The 24,083-nt window shown below is 44.5% G+C and overlaps 1 protein-coding gene across 4 annotated transcripts; it reads right to left on the bottom strand.

Moving 5' to 3' along the window:
• Positions 1-2,700: 2,700 nt before the first annotated feature.
• tnk2a (tyrosine kinase, non-receptor, 2a) lies at positions 2,701-23,686 on the bottom strand. Of its 4 annotated transcripts, XM_036935026.1 has the most exons (19): positions 23,581-23,686; positions 22,384-22,898; positions 22,133-22,292; positions 21,734-21,816; positions 19,347-19,452; positions 19,056-19,198; positions 17,853-18,005; positions 17,304-17,399; positions 17,003-17,184; positions 16,376-16,502; positions 16,164-16,310; positions 6,400-6,494; positions 6,060-6,254; positions 5,773-5,864; positions 5,621-5,665; positions 5,273-5,502; positions 4,989-5,189; positions 4,127-4,849; positions 2,701-3,314 (listed from the first exon to the last, which is right to left on the bottom strand). In XM_036935026.1, exons 2-19 carry the CDS (start codon positions 22,489-22,491, stop codon positions 3,189-3,191), a joined length of 3,012 nt encoding a protein of 1,003 aa, XP_036790921.1. In that variant the 5' UTR covers positions 22,492-22,898; positions 23,581-23,686; the 3' UTR covers positions 2,701-3,188. The 4 variants fall into 4 exon arrangements, with proteins under 4 accessions (XP_036790921.1, XP_036790922.1, XP_036790923.1 ...); XM_036935027.1 differs by having other exon boundaries at positions 21,746-21,816; positions 22,384-23,662; XM_036935028.1 differs by having other exon boundaries at positions 19,374-19,452; positions 22,384-23,661.
• Between the last annotated feature and the right edge of the window lie 397 nt (positions 23,687-24,083).

Genomic DNA, 24,083 nt, shown 5'->3' with positions numbered 1-24,083 from the left:
TTGGCAGCAGAGAACTGGAAGGAGAGGCAGCCAATTCTGTAGTCTAAGACCCTATAAATGTAAGGAGGGAGGGGTCTTATAACCCATCCCCTTCTATTAATATAACATAAGCATAATCAATTATTGTAATACATCAAACATTTGTACAGACCCAAATAATGACCCCTAGGTGAATCCTGACACTCTCTCCCTCTTTATCCTCTCTCTTTTCTCTCATTATCCTGCCTCTCTTTCTCTCTCTCCCTCTTTATCCTCTCTCTTTCTCTCTCTCCCTCATTATCCTGCCTCTCTTTCTCTCTCTCCCTCATTATCCTGCCTCTCTTTCTCTCTCTCCCTCATTATCCTGCCTCTCTTTCTCTCTCCCTCATTATCCTGCCTCTCTTTCTCCTACATCTCCCTCATAATCCTCCCTCTTTGTCTATTATGTCTTGTTTCTTTGTTCTGTCACATGTGCACATGTTCCAAGACAAGCGGGGAAACCAGAAAAGAATACAGAGTTGATCCAAAAACCTGTTTATTATAAAATATCAGACATGTTCTCCTGTAGTCAACATCACCCTACAACCACTTGCCTGTCAGTTTATAGCACTCCCACTGAGCAAGAGCCAACACACACATGAATTAACACTCTCTCTCTCTCTCACTCAATAACTCACACTCAAACACACACACCTTGCAGTGTCTGAACCTCCATGTAGATAGGTAGGTCTGTAATATGGTGTTCAGCTGCTCCAGAATGTTTCATGATTAACGTCATTATTATCACTATTCACACACACACACACACACACACACACACACACACACACACACACACACACACACACACACACACACACACACACACACACACACACACACACACACACACACAGTTATCATAATGTTAAATCTTCTGTATGTCCCACACCATAAAACACTATACTGTATACACAATGTTTTACTAAACTTTACACTTAAATACTTCATACGTATTATACCATTTTTACTTTGCAATAGTACTTTGTATCTAATATACAACACTATTATCATACTTTACAATGACACATATCTGTGCAGAACACTTCATCTGGACTCACTGTCTGTAGTGTTGAAATAAAACAGAAAGTATCATTGTATATCCCTGATATACATATCATTAACAGCATGAGCATCTACAGTAGCTATCAACACACACACACACACACATTAGTACGCACACAAGCACACACAAGATCTGAAGTAATTAAAGTAACATAAATAATCCTTAAATAGCCAAACAATAAATATTCATAGTTCACATTTGATCCAGCGAGGAAATATAAGTAACAATGATGAACAGTGTCGTCAGAAAGTGTTCGTACCCCTGGACTTATTCCACATGTTGTTTATATCGCCTGAATTCAACATTTATGAAGAAAACAATTATCTCACTCATCTACACACACAATACCCCATCATGACAAAATTAAAACATGTTTTGAGAATTTTTAGCAAATTTCTAGAAAATTAAATATAGAAATATCTAATTTACATAAGTATTCACAGGCCATGTCAGAATCACTTTGATTACAGCTGTCAGTCTTTCTGGATTACAGCTGTCAGTCTTTCTGGATTACAGCTGTCAGTCTTTCTGGATTACAGCTGTCAGTCTTTCTGGATTACAGCTGTCAGTCTTTCTGGATTACAGCTGTCAGTCTTTCTGGATTACAGCTGTCAGTCTTTCTGGATTACAGCTGTCAGTCTTTCTGGATTACAGCTGTCAGTCTTTCTGGATTACAGCTGTCAGTCTTTCTGGATTACAGCAGTCAATCTTTCTGGATTTACAGCTGTCAGTCTTTCTGGATTACAGCTGTCAGTCTTTCTGGATTACAGCTGTCAGTCTTTCTGGATTACAGCTGTCAGTCTTTCTGGATTACAGCTGTCAGTCTTTCTGGATTACAGCTGTCAGTCTTTCTGGATAAGTCTCGAAGAGTTTAGCACACCTGGATTGCACATTATTCCTTCAAAAAATCTTCAAGCTCTGTCAAGTTGGTTGTTGAGAGGGAAAAACGCAGCAGCGGAGTACTACCACACTCCGTACAAAGACACTTTAATCTTTCATCTTGCCCATTCACCCTCTGAATGTCACATACACAACCCATGTCTCAAGCCTTAAAAATCCTTCTTTAATCCTCTCATCCCCTTCATCTACACTGATTAAAGTGGATTTAACAAGTGATATCAATAAGAGATCATTGCTTTCACCTGGATTCACCAGGTCAGTCGATGTCATGGAAAGAGCAGGTGCTAATAATGTTTTGTACACTCAGTGTATATTTGGCCTTGTGTTTTAGGTTATTGTCCTGTTTGCTTTTTTTTTGTCCATCTACCAATAGCTGCCTTTCTTTGCAAGGCATTGGAGAACCTCCCTGGTCTTTGTGGTTGATTCTGGGTTTGAAATTCACTGTTCGACTGAGGGACTTTACAGATAATTATCTGTGTGGGGTACAGAGATGATCATGTTAACCACTATTATTGAACATAGAGTGAGTCCATGCAACTTATTATGCGACTTGTTAAGCACATTTTTACTCCTGAACTTATTTAAGAATTCCATAACAAAGGGGTTGAATACTTATTGACTCGACACATTTCAGCTTTTCATTTTTAATTAATTTGTAAAAAGTTCTGAAAACATCATTCCACTTTGACATTATGGGGTATTGTGTGTAGGCCAGTGACACAAAATCTCAGTTTAATCCATTTTAAATTCAGGCTGTAACACAAAAAAATTGGGAAAAGGTCAAGGGGTGTGAATAGTTTCTGAAGGCACTGTATCTATATAATATATAATATAATAACTTAACTACTGAACATGCAGTATTGTGTTCGTCCAGTGTTTCCCTCCGTAGGACTCATCCAGGTGCTATAGTCTCCAGCAAGGGAATGTCTGTTCTGTGATCCCCCCCCCCCCACCCCTCCTCTCAGTGAGCTACTAGTCTCCAGCCTTAAATCGGTTGGCTTCACTTCATTGTCAGAGTTCTCTAGTATACAGGTGGCTGGTCTGTAGTTAAAGGTCTGTAGTAATAGGTAAAGGTTTGTTGTTTCAGGTCTGTAGATAAAGGTCTGTAGTAATAGGTAAAGGTTTGTAGTTTTTAGAACAGTAGGTCTGTAGGGTTAAAGATCAGTAGTTTTAAGTCTGTAGGTCAGTAGTCCTGGAGTCTGTCTCAGCCTACTTTTCCACAAGAGTCCAGTAGCATGGTGCTTGCCTGTTCTAGGTTCCACTGGCAACGCTCTAGAACCTCCTGGCACTCTGTTCTAGAACGCAGACCCAGCTGGAACAACTGTTCTACCTACAACAGAAAGATACAGATGTTATAGAGAGAGAGAGATACAGATGTTATAGAGAGAGAGAGAGAGAGACAGATGTTAGAGAGATTGCAGATGTTATATATATATATATATATACAGTATATATATAGAGAGATATATATATATATATAGAGAGAGATGTTATCGAGAATACAGATGTTAGAGAGAGAGAGAGAGCGAGATATGTTAGAGAGAATACAGATGTTAGAGAGAGAGAGAGATGTTAGAGAGAACACAGATGTTATAGAGAGAGAGGGAAAAAGAGATGTTAGGGAGAACACAGATGTTATAGAGAGAGAAAGATGTTAGAGAGAACACAGATGTTATAGAGAGAGAGAGCGATGTTAGAGATAAAACAGATGTTATAGCGAGAGAGATATGTTAGAGAGAATACAGATGTTAGAGAGAGAGAGATGTTAGAGAGAATACAGATGTTAGAGAGAGAGAGATGGAGAGAATACAGATGTTAGAGAGAGAGAGAGAGAGAGATAGAGAGAATACAGATGTTAGAGAGAGAGAGATGTTAGAGAGAATGCAGATGTTATAGAGAGAGAGATGTTAGAGAGAATACAGATGTTATAGAGAGAGAGAGATGTTAGAGAGAATGCAGATGTTATAGAGAGAGAGAGATGTTAGAGAGAATACAGATGTTAGAGAGTGTGTGTGTTTGTGTGCGTGTAAACACACACGCACACACACACACACAATGTTTAAGCATCTCATAGGTTCAGAAGTCTTGCACTTGAATGCATTTCTGACACAATGCAGCCTCATTGTTCTGAACATCTCTAACCTGAATGAGGCCGTTCTCCCGTTGCCTGCCGGGAGCTGCAGTTAAATGTTGAGTCCTGTGATTGTTGTTGTTGTGGGAGGAGTTAGGCCTGGCCCCACCCCCACCTGGCTGCTGTTGCACCATGGGTCGGACGGTGGCCATTTTGGTGGCTCCATACCTCTCTAAGTAGGCGGGGCGTTCAGAACTCTGAGAGTTGCCAATAAGTATTGACAGGTCACGCCCCTCAGAGAGGGGATCCAATGAGGAACTGGGGGGAGGGGCAGCTATAAGCATGGAGGAATAGAGGGAGGAGGAGGGAGGAGAGGAAGAGGGGGAGGAGGAGATTAGAGAGCCGAGAGGACCAACAACCCCGTATAGTCCAGTCCTCTGACGAGGAGAGAAGGAGAGGGGAGGAGGGGGGAGACAAAGGGAGGAGGAGAGAGGGGAGACAGAGAGGGGAAGCACTAAAGGAAGGGGGGAGGAGGAGCGTGAGGAGGGCTGAGAGAAAGCGTGGTCTCTGGGAGGGATCTGGGGGGGTGTGTTTTCCCTCTCACATAGGGAAACGCGTTTGGAGGAGCGTAGGGGTGGGATGGGGGAGCGTGGAGGTAGCATGGGTCTGTCCTCATAGGAGGAAGAGGAGGGGGGAGGAAGGTAGATCTGTCTGTGAGGGGCCAAGGAGAGGGGAAGGGGGGAGGAGGGGAGGGAACGGCCGGTTGTCATGGGAACACGCAGCTTCACCATCACCTGCAGGTCAGCAGGAAGAGAGAAAAACGACGTTAAAACTCCAGACTCAAATGACTAACCTGTGGTGTGTGTGTGTCTGTGTGTGTGTGTGTCTGTGTGTGTCTGTGTGTGTGTGTGTCTGTGTGTGTCTGTGTCGTACCTCTCTCTGCAGCTCCTGGAACAGATCAGCTGACTGAGTTAAGCCCCTCCTCTCTGCATCAGTGTTGGGCGGAGCCAACATCCCCTCTGGCAATCCAGTGATAGATCGAACCTCCTGGTCTGCCAATTGACCCTCGGCCTCAGTGGCAACCTCGTCGTAGGCAGGAAGAGGGAGGGGCCAGTCCAGGATGGAAGGAAGGTCCTGGAGGGAGAGAAAAATGTTATTTTGCCTACTGAGTGAGTGTGTGTGTGTGTGTGTGTGTGTGTGTGTGCGTGTGTGTGTACCTGGAGTGTGTCCTGGTCAGGTATGCGTGTCTCAGTGAGAGGGGAGGGCGTGGCCGAGCTGAAGCTGTCATCGGTGAAGTCGATGAGCGAGACTTCGCTTTTGGCAGACCTCACACCTGACCCCTCCCCCGGGCGGAGTTTAAGGCCTATAGCCGCGCCCAGCCTCTTCAGCCCCGACGAAGCACCTTCATATTCATCATCATCATCTAACACAGAGTCATAGAACGGCTCTACACACACACACACACACACATACACACAAGCGCGCACACACCGATATCATCAATCAGAGAGTCATAGACAACTCAACATATACAGGTAAATACACACTCAGCGTGGGAGACATACTGTTGATCAGGACAGCAGGCTGGGGAGGACGAGGAGGAGGCTTCTCTGAGAGACAAAACAGAAAGAGGGAGAGACTTTATGAATGAATGAAAAGGTAGTAAGATATTTGTAAGGAGAGAATAACTGTGTGTTAGTTTGTGTAGCCTACTCACTCCTGGTGCGGCTGGGTAGTTTGGTGGGCCGGGCAGTGGAAGGATCCATTCCCATAACATCAGGGGGGTCCATAGGGTTTCCCAAGTACAGACTGTAGAGGGGTAAAGACCAGGGATATAGTAGAGTTTAAACACAGTACTTCAGGTGTTCTTTATAAAAAGTATTTGGGGACTTTTCCATTGGTTTTATTGTGCCTGACAAGCTAAAGAGCAATAGCACTGCTAACGGGGCTCTGTTTTACTCCAGTTGTCAGACACTCTCTGTGTCTCTGTGTGTGTGTGTGTACCTGTCTATGCGGTCAGCGTGCCCCCAGCTCCTGTGTGGGTCAGTGTCTCCGTGTCCAGTGTGAATGAAGGAGTGTGTGAGGGGTCTGCTGATGTCTTGGGCCGACAGGCCGCTGACCGACGTGACCACGTGGCGAGGAAACTGTCCCACGCGCAACGTCCTTCTGTTCTGACCTCTCCACCAATAGAGCTCTGCTCTGGAGACACAGAGACACACATGAACACACGCCGATATGATTCCGTATTGCACATTACAGAGAAGGATATGTTCTTCATATTAGATAACCATCTGCCTTTCTGAATGATGAATCATTATTCTTACACACACCCACACACACTGACCTGCCCTCGACGACAGTGATGATGTCATTCATGTTGATCTGAAGTTTGTCTGGTTCTTCAAAGTCCTGCAGTGATCTCATGTCTGTAGGCATGGTCTACACACATACACACACCATCATGACTACTAGGCGGAGAATGTCATGAGCCGTTTTCCCAGACACAGATTGATCCGAATCCTGGACTAAAAAGCATGATTCTACATGGAATAATTCTACAGGACTAGGCTTAATATGTGTCTGGGAAATCTGCCCCAAGATTTATAAAACCAACATACATTTTCCCTTTGCACCTGCAGTCTTGCAATCACTCGTGTACCTACAGTGCTCTCTGCTGGACACTTGGTGAACCACGCCATGAATGTGTATTCTAGTGATGCACGGTTTCACCTTTCATTGTTTCTCTAACTTCCGCAACGCATATAAGGCCCTGCCCCGCCGGACGACACAACAGTGGTAGGCTTGATTACCAACAACGACGAGACGGCCTACAGGGAGGAGGTGAGGGCCCTCGGAGTGTGGTGTCAGGAAAATAACCTCACACTCAACATCAACAAAACTAAGGAGATGATTGTGGACTTCAGGAAACAGCAGAGGGAACACCCCCCTATCCACATCGATGGAACAGTAGTGGAGAGGGTAGCAAGTTTTAAGTTCCTTGGCATACACATCACAGACAAACTGAATTGGTCCACTCACACAGACAGCATTGTGAAGAAGGCGCAGCAGCGCCTCTTCAACCTCAGGAGGCTGAAGAAATTTGGCTTGTCACCAAAAGCACTCACAAACTTCTACAGATGCACAATCGAGAGCATCCTGGCGGGCTGTATCACCGCCTGGTACGGCAACTGCTCCGCCCTCAACCGTAAGGCTCTCCAGAGGGTAGTGAGGTCTGCACAACGCATCATCGGGGGCAAACTACCTGCCCTCCAGGACACCTACACCACCCGATGTCACAGGAAGGCCATAAAGATCATCAAGGACATCAACCACCCGAGCCACTGCCTGTTCACCCTGCTATCATCCAGAAGGCGAGGTCAGTACAGGTGCATCAAAGCTGGGACCGAGAGACTGAAAAACAGCTTCTATCTCAAGGCCATCAGACTGTTAAACAGCCACCACTAACATTGAGTGGCTGCTGCCAACACACTGACACTGACTCAACTCCAGCCAATTTAATAATGGAAATTGATGGGAAATGATGTAAATATATCACTAGCCACTTTAAACAATGCTACCTTATATAATGTTACTTACCCTACATTATTCATCTCATATGCATACGTATATACTGTACTCTATATCATCGACTGTATCCTTATGTAATACATGTATCACTAGCCACTTTAACTATGCCACTTTGTTTACATACTCATCTCATATGTATATACTGTACTCGATACCATCTACTGTATCTTGCCTATGCTGCTCTGTACCATCACTCATTCATATATCCTTATGTACATATTCTTTATCCCCTTACACTGTGTACAAGACAGTAGTTTTGGAATTGTTAGTTAGATTACTTGTTGGTTATTACTGCATTGTCGGAACTAGAAGCACAAGCATTTCGCTACACTCGCATTAACATCTGCTAACCGTGTGTATGTGACAAATAAAAAATTTGATTTGATTGATTTGATTTGCATCATCACATCCCATGCACCATCACATCCCATGCATCATCACTTCCCATGCATCATCACTTCCCATGCATCATCACATCCCATGCATCATCACTTCCCATGCATCATCACTTCCCATGCATCATCACATCCCATGCATCATCACTTCCCATGCATCATCACTTCCCATGCATCATTTGCAGACGTATACAAGCCTACTATTCCTAATGTGATAAGTAGGATTTTCCTAATTTAGGCTAATAATATAACTCAATCATTGTTTGCCAAAAATGCATGTCTGAGCACGTAGTGGCGAACTAAGCTATAGGCTATATCAGAGACGTTTCTTCTCCTTTCTTTGCACAGGAAAAATATGGCCTTTTATAAACACATTTCATGCAACTCTACTACACTTTATATGACTGGACACAATCTTTTTTAATATGACAAAAATTACAGGGTAGTCTTCTCTGCGAACACTGACAAACAAATGAATAAAACCAATGTTGTCTGATCTATTAAATCGGCTAACGAGAAGGGGATACATTTACAATATGATGTCCCACTAACCTTGTCCAAACAAAAACAGTTTAAGTGGCACTGACCCAACAATGACAAAGAGTGAATATGCGCGCACCAGGGATCCGGCCAGTGCTCTCTGCTGGTGCCAATAAGATAAACTATACCGTTCGCTCAATTAATTTGAGAATTTTGATAGGCCTAACTAAAAGACAGATTTTAGTTTTTTTTTGTTGTCTTCTCTTTACAGCAATAGCCATTTGCTTTCCAAACTATGTTTTTGTATTTTGAAATAATGCGATATGCCTGGCTGGGCCTTTCTACTTTTCACTGACAGTAGCAACTCAACAAACATCTATTTGGTATTTGCCGCGCAGCCTACCCAAAATCGCAGGCCCTTCCTATCCTTTTTGGCCAAATCATGCTTTTTGGTGTAGTAGCCTATTTTGAATGATTCGATTTATTTTTGTAAGCTATAGACAGGAGTAGGATAATTAGGTTATAGAATGTCTTACATCGATAGAATGAATACCAATCTAGTTTTCTCTCGCACAAGGTTTAAGGGCCAGGGAGAAAATGCAATAAAACTGATTATTGCAACATTTTCACAACATCAGTATGACAGGTTTTAAGGAAATTAAAAGCTGCGAAAACTACCTAACATGTTTCTGATAAGATTTCAGTTCGGTTTGGATGCATATTTTATGTGGTTGAAATACGATCAGCTTTTATGATGCTGATAAAGATAACACCTGTACACACAGTCCCTAACATTCTTTCTCTCAATATTTCTCCACTCCTGTTTTACATTTGATGTATCATTTTAGTGCAAGAATTGCTTAATTCTGCAGGAGTTAGTCTAATATAATATTATGTGAAAGGTTATAGACCTACAGTCAGGCTATTGTTCTATTTAACCCATCTGAACAGTCATTTTGAAGTCCCCGTCCTGTGACTGTTGAATTTGTACAGCGCCTCACAATCATCACACATAACATAACAACTGCTATCATCTTCTTTTACCACTTCACCTAATCTTTCCCAAACAGTAGACTACTGTTCTGGCCCTCCTTCTAGTTATTTTCAACTCTCTATTTCGCAGCTTTTCTCTTATTGAATTAAACTCCGACATTGTCATTTTCGCCTCAGTGGATCGACGTTAACCTTTTTAAACCAAGTTCCCAAAAGCATTTGGCGATTGGGGTGTATTTGGCGCGCTAACTCGGGATGAAAATAATGTAGCCCATAGATATGAATTGCACAAGAGAGAAACATTTATGTTTTTTTAACGCCTAGTTTTCTCTTTATTCAACCCGCCCTTCATCCACACAATATTTCATGACACTAAACTAGGGTGACCACATTTAAAACACCTAAATGCGGGATTATTTTGCGGGACATTCTCAGGACAGTGTAGCCTCCATAAAATTAAATCACTTGGCAACACCCTCTATTAATCCCCTTCAACAACAAGTTAGTAGAGCCCTGCACGGGCATGACTTTTGAGGACGAGCCCCAGCGGTGTGTATTCATGGATGCCAAGGGAAGACAGGCTTCCCCAAAACATTTACCAATAAAATAAAATAAACACAATGTATATTTCATCTCTCTGTTTCATCATTTTCTTTCAATTCGCAAGAGGCTGGATGTATCTCACCGGAGAAAGCAGCCGTGCGAGCAAAACAGCACGTCTCTGTCTCTGTATGTGTCGCCCATCTATCTGATGCTGTCTGGTCAAAAAAATTATGACATTGTTGCCGCCCGTAGCATTGAATGCAGGGGAACCCAGCCAAGCATTTGGCCTCCCTTGATAAAAAAAGTACAACTTAATAGCAAATCAGCATTGGGCTAAACTGAGTGAGCTCAACTGTGATTGGTCCTGGCCCAACAACCAAAAAGTGTCATGGGAAGCCTGTTTGGATTTGTCTTCACACCAATCACATTGAGAGCAAAACATCATTTACAGAAAAAACTTGAATTGTTACATCTCGTTGTATTGTTGTCCTCCGGTGACTAGCTAACTAAAATGATCCCTTTCCTAAATGAGCCATGGATGAAGATAGGGATTTGGACTTGTGGTTTTATCTAATTCTCTGTACTGGCCAATGATTATAATGGGGATTCTGACTCAACCATAAATTCATACATTGTGCCCCTGACCAGAGAGGATGGAAGCTGGCTAGCTGGCTCACCATTGCCCATGAAAGGAAGATAGGCTAGTGAACAAGCATTTTAGCCAGGTAGCCTATGACCACAGAAACTAAAAGCGTACTGTATGACGGAGTCAAAGACCATTCCCTCTAATGAAAGAGAAGATGATGGAATTGGCATTACTCTACAAGTAGGGTGTCAACATATTTTTCTACTTGAACACACACACACACACACACACACACACACACACACACACACACACACACACACACACACACACACACACACCCACACACACACACACACACACACACACACACACAAATCAGAACCATGGACAGCCAAATCATATTTAGGTTACGTTGATTGGACCAAATGATTTGTATTATCTTTTAGTTGTCACTGTATTAGACTAAGCAGAGGTGATTTGATGATGTTGAAATGTTGAAATTGAAATGGTGTAGGACTAGTGGAGGCAGCTCCTGTTTTCTTTGTGACTTCCGATAACTCTCGTAGTTCTAAATAAATAGTAGTCCGAAAATGCTGGAAACATGAACTTTCTCGACTGTTTGTTACATGGAATGTGGTTTATGGACTTCACTGGACAGCGCTTGCTCTCTGGTTTTGTGATGAAAGAAAGGTGTGGTTGAATTTATTCTGCCACTGTGTCTGCTTATGGTCTCGGCCTTTAGGCCTATACATCACGGTCGCACGCCATATGAACTAACGGGTTACAGAGCAAACAATGCAATTAGGTTGTAATCTGGCAATTTTTTTCTGGTTTGGCTTCCCCAGTGATTTTACCCACACACCGCTACTGCCAAGCCTACCCAGGCCCACGATGTTCAGGCCCTACCCTACCCAGGCCCACGATGTTCAGGCCCTACCCTACCCAGGCCCACGATGTTCAGGCCCTACCCTACCCAGGCCCACGATGTTCAGGCCCTAGCCTACCCAGGCCCACGATGTTCAGGCCCTACCCTACCCAGGCCCACGATGTTCAGGCCCTACCCTACCCAGGACCACGATGTTCAGGCCCTACCCTACCCAGGCACTGCTCGAAACTCAAAATAACGTCCTCCATTAGTAAATCCATTAGCTGCTCCTCTCTGTCTGTCACGCGTTCCCTACTCGCAGCTCGCTCTGCATGCACTCTGCTCATGGCGCTGTGAGAGCATTTCGCTACACCAACAATAACATCTGCTAAACACATGTATGTGACCATTTAAATTTGATTTGATTGAGTATCCATTGCAACGGCTCCGCTTGGGCTGCTCTGCTCAATGACGAGACATGAGAGAGCAATGAACTTTTAGCTACTTTTTGTCACTCTAAACCCCAACAAAACTCAAGGAACATTATTATTTTCTGTGAAATAATCTTTCCTGTTTTATATTTGATGAGGTTGAAGCACTTCTGACACCACGTTATGATCTTATTCAAATATAACTGTACTGCGCATGAGAGCACGAGCAAATGGCTCAGCTTCAAAATGTCAGTGATCAATTTAGTGATAACTGAGCCCTGCCTGTACCCTAGTTATTGACCGAGCCCTGTCCATACCCTTTTTATTTTACTAGGCAAGTCAGTTAAGAACAAATTCTTATTTACAATGACAGCCTAGGAACAGTGGATTAACTGCCTTTTCAGGGGCAGAACAACTGATTTTTACCTTGTCAGCTCGGGACTCGATCTAACAACCTTTCGGGTTACTGGCCCAACACTCTAACCACTAGGTTACCTGCCATCTGGAGTTACCCTAGTTATTGATGAAAAACAGGCCCTACCTGCCCTAACCCAATGTAAAATGTTAGGGTTTGTCGGGCTCGGGTCGGGTAGCAGAGCTCTATAAATTAGGCTTACTTAATTTCAAAATAGGCCATCATCAGTGTCCATCGTGAATGATAATTATTCACATTTTTACCAGTGAAACGTCCAAACTCCATCTGCATGCCAATCATTTAATCTCAATCAGTTTCATGTGAATATGCATTTATATTGTCTTCAATTACTTTTTTTGTGAGCAGATTAGAGCAGATGGTGTTAATACACTACACTGAAGTAAAAATATAAATGCAACATATAAAGTGTTGGTCCCATGTTTCATGAGTTGAAATTAAAATCACAGATATTTACCATACGGACAAAAATCTTATTTCACTCAATTTTTGTGCACAAATTTGTTTCCACCCCTGTTGGTGAGCATTTCTCCTTTTCCAAGCTAATCCATTCAAACTGATTAAACAGCATGATCATTACACAGGTGCACCTTGTGCTCGGGATAATAAAATACCACTTTAAAATGTGCAGTTATGTCACACAACACAATGACACAGATGTCTCAAGTTTTGAGGGAGCATGGAATGCCCACCACAGCTGTTGCCAGAGAACTGAATGTTAATTGATCTACCATAAGCTGCTGCCAACATCGTTTTAGAGAATTTGGCAGTACGTCCAACCGGCCTCACAACCACAAACCACGTGTAACCTCGCCACCCCCGGACCTTCACATCCGGCTTCTCACCTGCGGGATCATTTGAGGGAGGTTGGGGGGTGCTGAGGAGTATTTATGTCTGTAATAAAGCCCCAGTGGTTGGGCCTGTCTGCCAAGTGGGTGACCTATGCTCTCCAAGGCCCACCCATGGCTGCACCCTGTCCAGTCATGTGAAATCCATAGATTAGGGACTAATGAATTTGTTTCAATTGACTGATTTCCTTTTATGAACTGTAACTCAGTTTATATTTTTGTTCAGTAAATATCCTTCCTGTATTTTGTTTCATTCCAAGCATATTTCTGCCTAGTGGCGCACGCCGTTGAGTTTTGCCGGCATGAGAATTTCTGTTTTACTATAAGCTAACCATTCCTAAAATCTCATAAGAAATGACTAATGTGGTGTTCTTGGTATAACAGTAATGGTATAGGCTACTATGCTATTATATTTGAGTCTGTAATGTAGTATACTAATTAATCATTATGTGATCTTGCAAGACATTGATTCAGGTTTGAATGAGCACCAGAGTGCGAACTGGCAGAGCGATGCTCTGGTGCGTTCCAGCAGCACTGCACCCAACAGGATAATTGAAGCGCACCTAGCCTACTCTTTTGCCTCACGCAAAATGTGGTGATGCAGAAACTAGAGACCACATGTGTGGCTGTTTTTTGGAACATTTTGGAATATTTGGCCAAGGAAACATTTCTGGTTGGTCTCAGGGAATGTAAAACAGTTAGGATGGGAGCCTTTTGTTAAAACGGAATTGATTGAAGTAGCTCCAGCCTCAGAGATTTTTGCAATTTGTTCCAGTCATTGGCAGCCAAGAACTGGAAGGAAAGGCGGCCAAAGGAAGTGTTGGCTTTGGGGATGACCAGTGCAATATACCTGCTAGAGCGGTGCTATGGGTGGGTGTTGCTATGGTGACCAGTGAGCTGAGATAAGACGGAGCTTTACCTAGCAAATACTTGTAGATGACCTGGAGCCAGTGGGTTTGGTGACGGATATGTAGTGAGGGCCAGCCAATGAGAGCATACAGGTCACAGTGGTGGGTAGTATATGGGGTTTGGTGAGAAACAGGAAGCCGATTCTAGATTTAATTTTGGATTGGAGATGCTTGATGTGAGTCTGGAAGGAGAGTTTACAATCTAACCAGACACCTAGGTATTTGTAGTCCACATATTCTAGGTCAGAACCGTCCAGAGTAGTGATGCTAGTCGGGCAGGAGGGTAGAATCGGTTGAAGAGCATGCACTTAGTTTTATTAGCATTTAAAAGCAGTTGGGAGGCCACGGAAGGAGTGCTGTATGGCATTGAAGCTCATTTGGATAACAAACAAGGCTATATATAACAAACAAGGCTATATATAACAAGTGAGGCTATATACCGGAGGTACTGGTACAGAGTCAATGTGCGGGGGCACTGGTTAGTTGAGGTAACTGAGGTAATATGCACATGTAGATAGAGTTAAAGTGACTATGCGTAGATCATAAACAGAGAGTAGCAGGAGCGTAAAAGAGGGGTCTGGGTAGCCCTTTGATTAGCTGTTCAGGAGTCTTATGGCTTGGGGTTAGACCTTGACTTGAAGCTCCAGTACCACTTGTCGTTTCTCTTTGCTTATTTCAGCTGTTCTTGACATAATATGGACTTGGTATTTTACCAGATAGAGCTATCTTCTGTATACCACCCCTACCATGTTACAACACAAGTGATTGGCTCAAACGCATTAAAAATGAAAGACATTCCACACATTTACTTTTAACAAGGCATATCTGTTCATTTAAATCCATTGAAGGTGACTACCTCATGAATCTGGAGAGAGAGAGAGAGATCTCGTACAACGCTGTGTACTACTCCATTCATAGAACAGCGCAAACTGACAAATACATTAGATTGTCTAGTTTGAGAAACAGATGCCTCACAAGTCCTCAATTGGCAGCTTCATTAAATAGTACCCACAAAACACCAGTTTCAACGTCAACAGTGAAGAGGCGACTACGTGATGCTGGCCTTCTAAGCAGAGTTGCAAAGAAAAAGCCATATATTTGACTGGCCAATAAAAATGTAAGATTAAGATGGGCAAAAGAACACAGACACTGGACAAAGGAACTCTGCCTAGAAGGCCAGCATCCCTGAGTCACCTCTTCACTGTTGACATTGTACAAGATCTTCAGTTTCTTGGCAATTTCTCGCATGGAATAGCCTTCATTTCTCAGAACAAGAATAGACTGACGAGTTTCAGAAGAAAGTTCTTTGTTTCTGGCCATTTTGAGCCTGTAATCGAACCCAGAAATGCTGATGCTCCAGATACTCAACTAGTCTAAATAAGGAAAGTTTTGTTGCTTCTTTAATCAGGACACCGGTTTTCAGCTGTAATAACATAATTGCAAAAGGGTTTTCTAATGATCAATTAGCCTTTTCAAATGATAAACTTGTATTAGCTATCATAACATGCCATTGGAACACAGGAGTGATAGTTGCTGATAATGGGCCTCTGTACGCCTATGCAGATATCCCATAAGAAATCTGCCGTTTCCAGCTACAATAGTCATTTACAACATTAACAATGTCTACACTGTATTTCTGATCAATTTGATGTTATTTTAATGGACAAAAACTGTGCTTTTCCTTCAAAAACAAGGACATTTCTAAGTGACCCCAAACTTTTGAACGGTACTGTATATATATATATATATTTTTTTTTAATCATAAGCGCAACAGGACAGCAAGAAACAGGTTGGAATGTGACTGAAATACATTACAAATCAACTGTATTTTCAAAATTAGTGGTGTTTGAGTTTGTTGATAAATATGCGAGACAAGATTGTTTTGTTGCGGGACAAAGGGCCAAAATATGGGACTGTCCCGCACAATCTGGGACATGTGGTCACCCAAGCCTAAGCCTGCCTGCCTGCACCGCGGATATAACTGCGGAGACTGCGGGTTATGAGTCAACCTGCGCATCCCCAGTCTGGTCCCTACCTCCAATAGAAAGTCTCTGAGGGCGGTGAATGTTGGTCTGTCATCAGGCTGAGGGCTCCAGGTCTGCAGCATCACGTTGTAAACATCCTGGGGACAGTCTTCTGGCTTCACTAGCCTTTCCCCCTCCACATCCACCTTATGGAGAATCTAAACACACACAAACGTATCAAGCACTACAGACAGGCACTCATTGTGTGTGTCTGTGTATGTACCTGGCTGCCATTGAGTCCTAGCCATGGCTCCTGTCCGTGTGTAAACATCTCCCACAGAGTGACTCCAAACATCCAAGTGTCTGAAGCATGAGAGAAACTCCTGCTCCTCAATGACTCTGGAGCACACCTAGAGAGAGAGAGAGAGAGAGAGAGAGAGAGAGAGAATGAGAGAGTTAGACAATGAGAGAGTTAGACAATGAGAGAGTAAGACAATGAGAGCGTTAGACAATGAGGGAGAGAGACAATGAGAGGGAGAGTTAGACAATGAGAGAGAGTTAGACAATGAGAGAGAGAGAGATAATGAGAGAGAGTTAGACAATGAGAGAAAGAGAGAGACAATGATACAGACAAAGAGAGAGAGACAAAGACAGACTGAGAGAGAGAGAGGCAATGAGAAATAGAGTTAGACAATGAGAGAGAGTAAGACAATGAGAGAGAGAGAGAGTTAGACAATGAGAGAAAGAGAGAGACAATGATAGAGAGACAAAGAGAGAGACAGAGAGAGAGAGAGGCAATGAGAGAGACACATATATAGAGATGGGGGGGTAAGGATAGAACGAGATCATATTGTTTAGTACAGGATCATGCAGTGAGAATGCACACACACCCACACAGTCACCAACTCACCATGCAAAGGGCACCTTGTGGCTCTCCTCCATAACGTATGTATCCTGGTGTGATGGCAGTGCTCTCATCAGGCCAAAGTCACCAATCTTCACCATCTCATTGGTTGACAGCAGGACGTTCCTCGCCGCCAGGTCTCTGTGGAGGAATCGCCTCTGTTCTAGGTATGCCATGCCACACGCCACCTACACACACACACACACACACACACACACACACACACACACTTAGCAGATGTGAACTAACTAGCTAGTGAGCACTAGCTAATCATGTAGTAGTTTCACACACGTACACACACACTGACCTGTACAGCGTAGCCACACAGAGAGGAGATGAGGATGTGTCCCTGTCGCTTCCTCAGACGATCCAACAGAGAACCAAGAGGAGCCAGCTCCGTCACCTACACACACGTTAGAGATACATTAAGTAATACCATGTATGGTAAGTGTGTGTATGTGTGTGTGTGTGTGTGTGTGTGTGTGTGTATATGAATGTGTGTATCTGTGTGTGTATGTGTGTATGTATGTGTATGTGTGTGTGTGTGTGTGTGTGTGTGTTTATTCTTATGTTCTTGTGTGTGTCTCACCATCTTAATGGAGTGTGTATGTGTATCTGTGTGTGTGTGTGTGTGTATGTATCTGTGTGTGTATGTGTGTTTGTGTGTGTATATATGTATATGTGTGCCTGTGTGTGTGTGTGTGTGTGTGTGTGTGTGTGTGTGTGTGTGTGTGTGTGTGTGTGTGTGTGTATGTGTGTGTGTGTGTGTGTGTGTGTGTGTGTGTGTGTGTGTGTGTGTGTGTGCGCGCGTGTGTGTGTGTGTGCGTGCGTGCGTGCGTGTGTGTGTGTGTCTCACCATCTTCATGGGGTGTGTGAGCACCACTCCATAGAGCCGTATGAGGTTCTGGTGGTTGAGGGAGTGCATGGCGTTCACCTCTCTGATGAAATCATCCAACCCCTCAGTGTCCAACACACTGTCTGTCTTCAGACACTTCACTGCTACTGACAGCTGGAGAGAGAGGGACAGAGGGAGAGTGAGGGAGGGGGAGGGATGGAGAGGGAGGGAGGGAGGGAGGGAGGGAGGGAGGGAGGGAGGGACAGAGGGAGAGGGAGGGAGGGAGAGGGAGGAAGGAATAGGGAGGCAGGGGGAGGGACGGAGAGGGAGGGACAGAGGGAGAAGGAGGGGGAGAGGAAGGAAAAGGGAGGGAGGGGGAGGGACGGAGGGAGAGGGAGGGAGGAAGGAAGAGGGAGGGAGGGAGGGACAGAGAGGGAGGGAGGGAGGGATGGAGGAAGGAAGGAAGAGGGAGGGAGGGAGGGGGAGGGACGGAGAGGGAGGGACGGAGGGAGAGGGATGGAGAGGGAGGGACGGAGCAAGAGGCGGAGGGAGAGGGAGGGAGGGACAGAAGGAGAGGGAGGGACGGACGGAGGGACGGACGGAGGGACGGAGGGAGGGAGGGAGGGAGGGAGGGCGGGAGGGAGGGAGGGAGGGAGGGAGGGAGGGAGGGAGGGAGGGAGGGAGGGAGGGAGGGAGGGAGAGGGACGGAGGAAGGAAGGAAGAGGGAGGGAGGGAGGGGGAGGGAGGGAGAGGGAGGGACGGAGCAAGAGACGGAGGGAGAGGGAGGGAGGGACGGAGCGAGCGAGAGACGGCCAGACAGGGAGGGACGGAGGGAGAGGGACGGAGCGAGCGAGCGAGACGGAGGGACGGCCAGACAGGGAAGGACGGAGGGACGGAGGGAGAGGGACGGAGCGAGCGAGCGAGAGATGGAGGGAGGGACGGACAGACAGGGAAGGACGGAGGGACGGAGGGAGAGGGGGGGACGGAACGGAGGGAAAGGGAGGGACGGAGGGACAGACGGAACGGAGGGAGGAAGAGGGAGGGATGGAGGGAGAGACGGAACGGAGGGAGGGACGGAACGGAGGGAGGGAAGGATGGAGGGACAGAGGGAGAGGGATGAAATCATCCCCTATTGTTGTTCAAATATTCAAATACTTATATTTTCTGGTTTCCTGGGCGCGTGCGCACACACACACACACACACACACACACACACAGACTTACCATTTGTCCAGTGGTTCCAGTCCACTCTCCTCTCCTGACGACTCCGAAGGTTCCGTCTCCAAGTCGTTCACACAGCTGTAGCTCCGCCTCTCGGATCAGACAGGTCAGGGCTGCTCCCATCCCATCGCTGGACGGGGTTAACCCTTCAAACACCAGGCATAATAAGAGTTAATATAATATAATTATGAGAGTTAGCATACTCCAATTATAACGCCGTACAACAATATTGTTTATACTGTAGTTCACAAATAAGCATGAGTAGGTCAGAATCTTATCAATTATAAAACTAACCTTGAGTAAGTAATACATCAAACACACCTGGAGTTTTCAAGTTGGGCAACGCCCCCCGGAGCTGCTGGGGGTCCAAGTCAGAGTCAGTTCGTTTCCCTGGAAACACCTGCTGGCCCAAACACAGAGACTACTGCTCAGAGTGACTATATATACATACAGTTGAAGTCTAAAGTTTACATACACCTTAGCCAAATACATTTTTTATTTATTTTTAATTTTACCCTTTTTTCTCCCCAATTTCGTGGTATCCAATTGTTAGGATCTACTATCTTGTCTCATCGCTACAACTCCCGTACGGGCTCGGGAGAGACGAAGGTTGAAAGTCATGCGTCCTCTGATACACAACCCAACCAGCCGCACTGCTTCTTAACACAGCTCCATCCAACCCGGAAGCCAGCCACACCAATGTGTCGGAGGAAACACCGTGCACCTGGCAACCTTGGTTAGCGCGCACTGCACCCGGCCCGCCACAGGAGTCGCTGGTGCATGATGAGACAAGGATATCCCTACCGGCCAAACCCTCCCTAACCCGGACGACGCTAGGCCAATTGTGCATCGCCCCACGGACCTCCCAGTACAGCAGTACAGCGCCCTTAACCACTGCGCCACCCGGGAGGCCGCTGGCTGATTTATTTTGAAGGTAGGCCTTGAAATACATCCACAGGTACACCTCCAATTGACTCAAAAAATGTCAATTAGTCTAACAGAAGCATAGAGGCACTGAGTTTGAAGGTAGGCCTTGAAATACATCCACAGGTACACCTCCAATTGACTCAAATGATGTCAATTAGCCTATCAGAAGTTTCTAAAGCCAAGTTTCTAGAGCCAGAAGTTTCTAAAGCCACATCATTTTCTGGAATTTTCCAAGCTGTTTAAAGGCACAGTCATCTTAGTGTATGTAAACTTCTGACCCACTGGAATTGTGATACAGTGAATTATAAGTGAAATAATCTGTCTGTAAACAATTGTTGGAAAAATGACTTGTGTCATGCACAAAGTAGATGTCCTAACCAACTTGCCAAAACTATAGTTTGTTAACAAGAGATGTGTGGAGTGGTTGAAAAATGAGTTTTCATGACTCCAACCTAAGTGAATGTAAACTTCCGACTTCAACTGTATGTACGTACGTACGTACATACATACATACAGTGGGGCAAAAAAGTATTTAGTCAGCCACCAATTGTGCAAGTTCTCCTACTTAAAAAGATGAGAGAGGCCTGTAATTTTCATCATAGGTACACTTCAACTATGACAGACAAAATGAGGAAACGAAATCCAGAAAATCACATTGTAGGATTTTTAATGAATTTATTTGCAAATTGTGGTGGAAAATAAGTATTTGGTCAATAACAAAAGTTTATCTCAATACTTTGTTATATACCCTTTGTTGGCAATGACAGAGGTCAAACGTTTTCTGTAAGTCTTCACAAGGTTTTCACACACTGTTGCTGGTATTTTGGCCCATTCCTCCATGCAGATCTCCTCTAGAGCAGTGATGTTTTGGGGCTGTTGCTGGGCAACACGGACTTTCAACTCCCTCCAAAGATTGTCTATGGGGTTGAGATCTGGAGACTGGCTAGGCCACTCCAGGACCTTGAAATGCTTCTTACGAAGCCACTCCTTCGTTGCCCAGGCGGTGTGTTTGGGATCATTGTCATGCTGAAAGACCCAGCCAAGTTTCATCTTCAATGCCCTTGCTGATGGAAGGAGGTTTTAATGGCCTCAATCCTTCTTTCCTTTACACGGATCAGTCGTCCTGGTCCCTTTGCAGAAAAACAGCCCCAAAGCATGATGTTTCCACCCACATGCTTCACAGTAGGTATGGTGTTCTTTGGATGCAACTCAGCATTGTTTGTATATTCAAACATGACGAGTTGAGTTTTTACCAAAGCGTTATATTTTGGTTTCAACTGACCATATGACATTCTCCGAATCTTCTTCTGGATCATCCAAATGCTCTCTAGCAAACTTCAGACGGGCCTGGACATTATACTTTTATACTGATAATAAGTTCAAACAGGTGCCATTAATACAGGTAACGAGTGGAGGACAGAGGAGCCTCTTAAAGAAGAAGTTACAGGTCTGTGAGAGCCAGAAATCTTGCTTGTTTGTAGGTGACCAAATACTTATTTTCCACCATAATTTGCAAATAAATTCATTAAAAATCCTACAATGGGATTTTCTGGATTTTTTTTCTCATTTTGTCTGTCATAGTTGAAGTGTACCTATGATGAAAATTACAGGCCTCTCTCATCTTTTTAAGTGGGAGAACTTGCACAATTGGTGGCTGACTAAATACTTTTTTGCCCCACTGTACGTACGTACGTACATACATACATACATACATACATACATACACAGTACAGCTAAGAGGGATTCAAACTCACTGTGTGCTGTACCTTGCTCATCCAGGACTTGCGTTTATAGAGAGCTCTCCTTCTCTTGACTGCCTCCCAAAGCCTCCTCTGTCCTGCAACACACAGAGAATACATTACACACCGTCAGCCTCCTATGTCCTGCAACACACAGAGAATACATTGCACACCGTCAGCCTCCTCTGTCCTGCAACACACAGAGAATACATTACACACCGTCAGCCTCCTCTGTCCTGCAACACACAGAGAATACATTACACACCGTCAGCCTCCTCTGGCAACCTGCCACCCCATCCCCTGGTTAAAGGACAGAGAACAGAACAGGGTGTAGAGACGATGCGATTAGGCATATTATGACCTCGTTGTGACCATGTTATGACATCGCTGTGAAATAGGATATACTTTACATACCTGGGCGCCCCATGCCGATCTTCTCCAGGTCTTCATTCTTGACATAGTCAAAGTGTGACAGGCGCGTCACGTTCAGCTCATCACGAATACGCAGGAAGTACTGCTGCAGCTGAACGTCTGTTAACAGATCTACCAACCACTCTGTCCCCTCCTCCGTCATCTACACACACACACACACACACACACACACACAGTCAATAAACTAACAACTAAATCAACCAGTCTCTAACACAGTATATAAAATACTTTACCATCTCTTCTTCCCCTCTCTCCTTCATTAATCCCTCCTTCCTCTCTTCCTTCTTTTCCTCCTCTTCTCTCTCGTAGGACAGACGCTGGTACATAGAGTTCTCTGCCATGGCTGCTGCTCACCCCACACTCGTCCTACAATCTCTCCCTCTCTCCCGGTCCTCTATGATTTTGTCCTGGCTTCAGCCGTGTGTGTGTATGTGTGTGTATTAGAGCAGTGTTAAGTCTAAGTTCCTCTCTGCGTCACTCTGCTCCAAGTCTGCCCAGTGTTGATCGCCCCTCACACACACCAGGAGACTCCACTCTCATCCATTTCTAACAGCCAAGCTAAGCTATCTATCTATATACTCTCCCTTTCTCCCTCTATACTGACTCACCCCTGCACAGCACACCTCGACACCTCCCTACCCTCTCCATTCCTCTCTAACCTCCTTACCCTCTATCTTTTCTACTCCTCCCTACTACTCTCCCTCTGACTCTTAACATCCTCTGTGTACTGTTGAATAAGACAACATTCCTGGATAGAGAGAGGAGAGATGCAGTTGATGCAGAGACCAGGTAACCATGACAACTCAGTGAGCTATTACCATCCTGAGTGATGGCAGCTGACAGGACCAGCGAGTGACAAGTGGATACTGTGCATATCAGAGGGTAAGAGGGAGACTGAGAAATTGAAGAAGATGGTGCCAATTATTCTCCCTTCTTGGACTCATTCAGCTCAACACCTGTGAGGTGTGAACACACACAACAAACCACCACAAGCACACACACACTAAATGAGTGGAGAAATAGTGCTTACTCTCTGTCTCTGTCTTATTGAGGGCACTCTGAATATTGAAAGCTAAATATAGCCTGTATTCCTCGTATCAAACAGCACTGCAGTGCAGACTTCTGTTGCTATAGGGAAAATACAGTACTCTACCCTCTCTCTTGTTAAATACCATAAATGACCCTGGGCTAAATAACAGAGATGCGCATCGAATCTAACATGTACACTTCGGCTTTTCAACTAATCGATTGAAATGTTAAACATAATATGTCGCATCAGTGGACCATACAGACACTGATTAGCCTATTAAAGGTACCCTAATTAGTGACAAAGATCTGAATCAAGATAACGTTATAGTTCATGGCGGCGCTCAGAGAGAGATGGAGAAAGAGTATCCAATCCCTATGTTCTCAACATCGCCAAAACTCGCCTTAATCGGTTGTTTTCACCTTGGTAACAGAAGCACCCAGTTGATTCCTGTCGGTTCTCTCTTCTCTCCGTTAATTCCTGGTAGCGTGTTGCTGGGATTACTGGCGTTGCGTCACCGCGTCAGCGACGGTACGTTCCAGGCCACAAACATTGCAGCGGCCAGCGCGCCGCACAAATGATCGATCGGGTGGATTAGCTGCTTTAAGCAACGCTAGTATTTACATACTAGTATTGCTAGGAATTAGTTTGAACATAAACGGAAACCAGAAATTAAATATTTCATTTTACTCTGCTGATTGTAAGGTTGTTCCTTTTGCAGGGGGTAAATAGATTTTTTTTAAATCTAACAATGTAAATTCAACTGCTTTTCCAAATGTGGGTCTGTTGTAGACCCACTTCCTCTCCGTTTACCTCGTCAAAAGAAAAAGACCTGCATGTGCGCCCTATCTGCACAAAAAAACAATAATTTGTCGGGATTTTTTTGACATGAGGTAAACAGAAAAG

The sequence above is a fragment of the Oncorhynchus mykiss genome, chromosome 11, assembly GCF_013265735.2.
Source record: "Oncorhynchus mykiss isolate Arlee chromosome 11, USDA_OmykA_1.1, whole genome shotgun sequence".
NCBI classification, from domain to species: Eukaryota; Metazoa; Chordata; class Actinopteri; order Salmoniformes; family Salmonidae; genus Oncorhynchus; species Oncorhynchus mykiss.
The sequence above is the reverse complement of the archived record's forward strand: the minus strand, read 5'-3'. Positions and strand labels throughout refer to the sequence as shown.

Excerpts from the sequence above, each read along its gene's own strand:
- tnk2a (XM_036935026.1), bottom strand. The coding sequence starts at position 22,491 with ATGGCAGAGAACTCTATGTACCAGCGTCTGTCCTACGAGAGAGAAGAG. Across the intron at positions 17,185-17,303 it reads TGTGTGGCTACGCTGTACAG|GTGGCGTGTGGCATGGCATA; the intron begins GTCAGTGTGTGT and ends GTGTGTGTGTAG. Across the intron at positions 4,850-4,988 it reads TCCAGGAGCTGCAGAGAGAG|GTGATGGTGAAGCTGCGTGT; the intron begins GTACGACACAGA and ends GCTGACCTGCAG.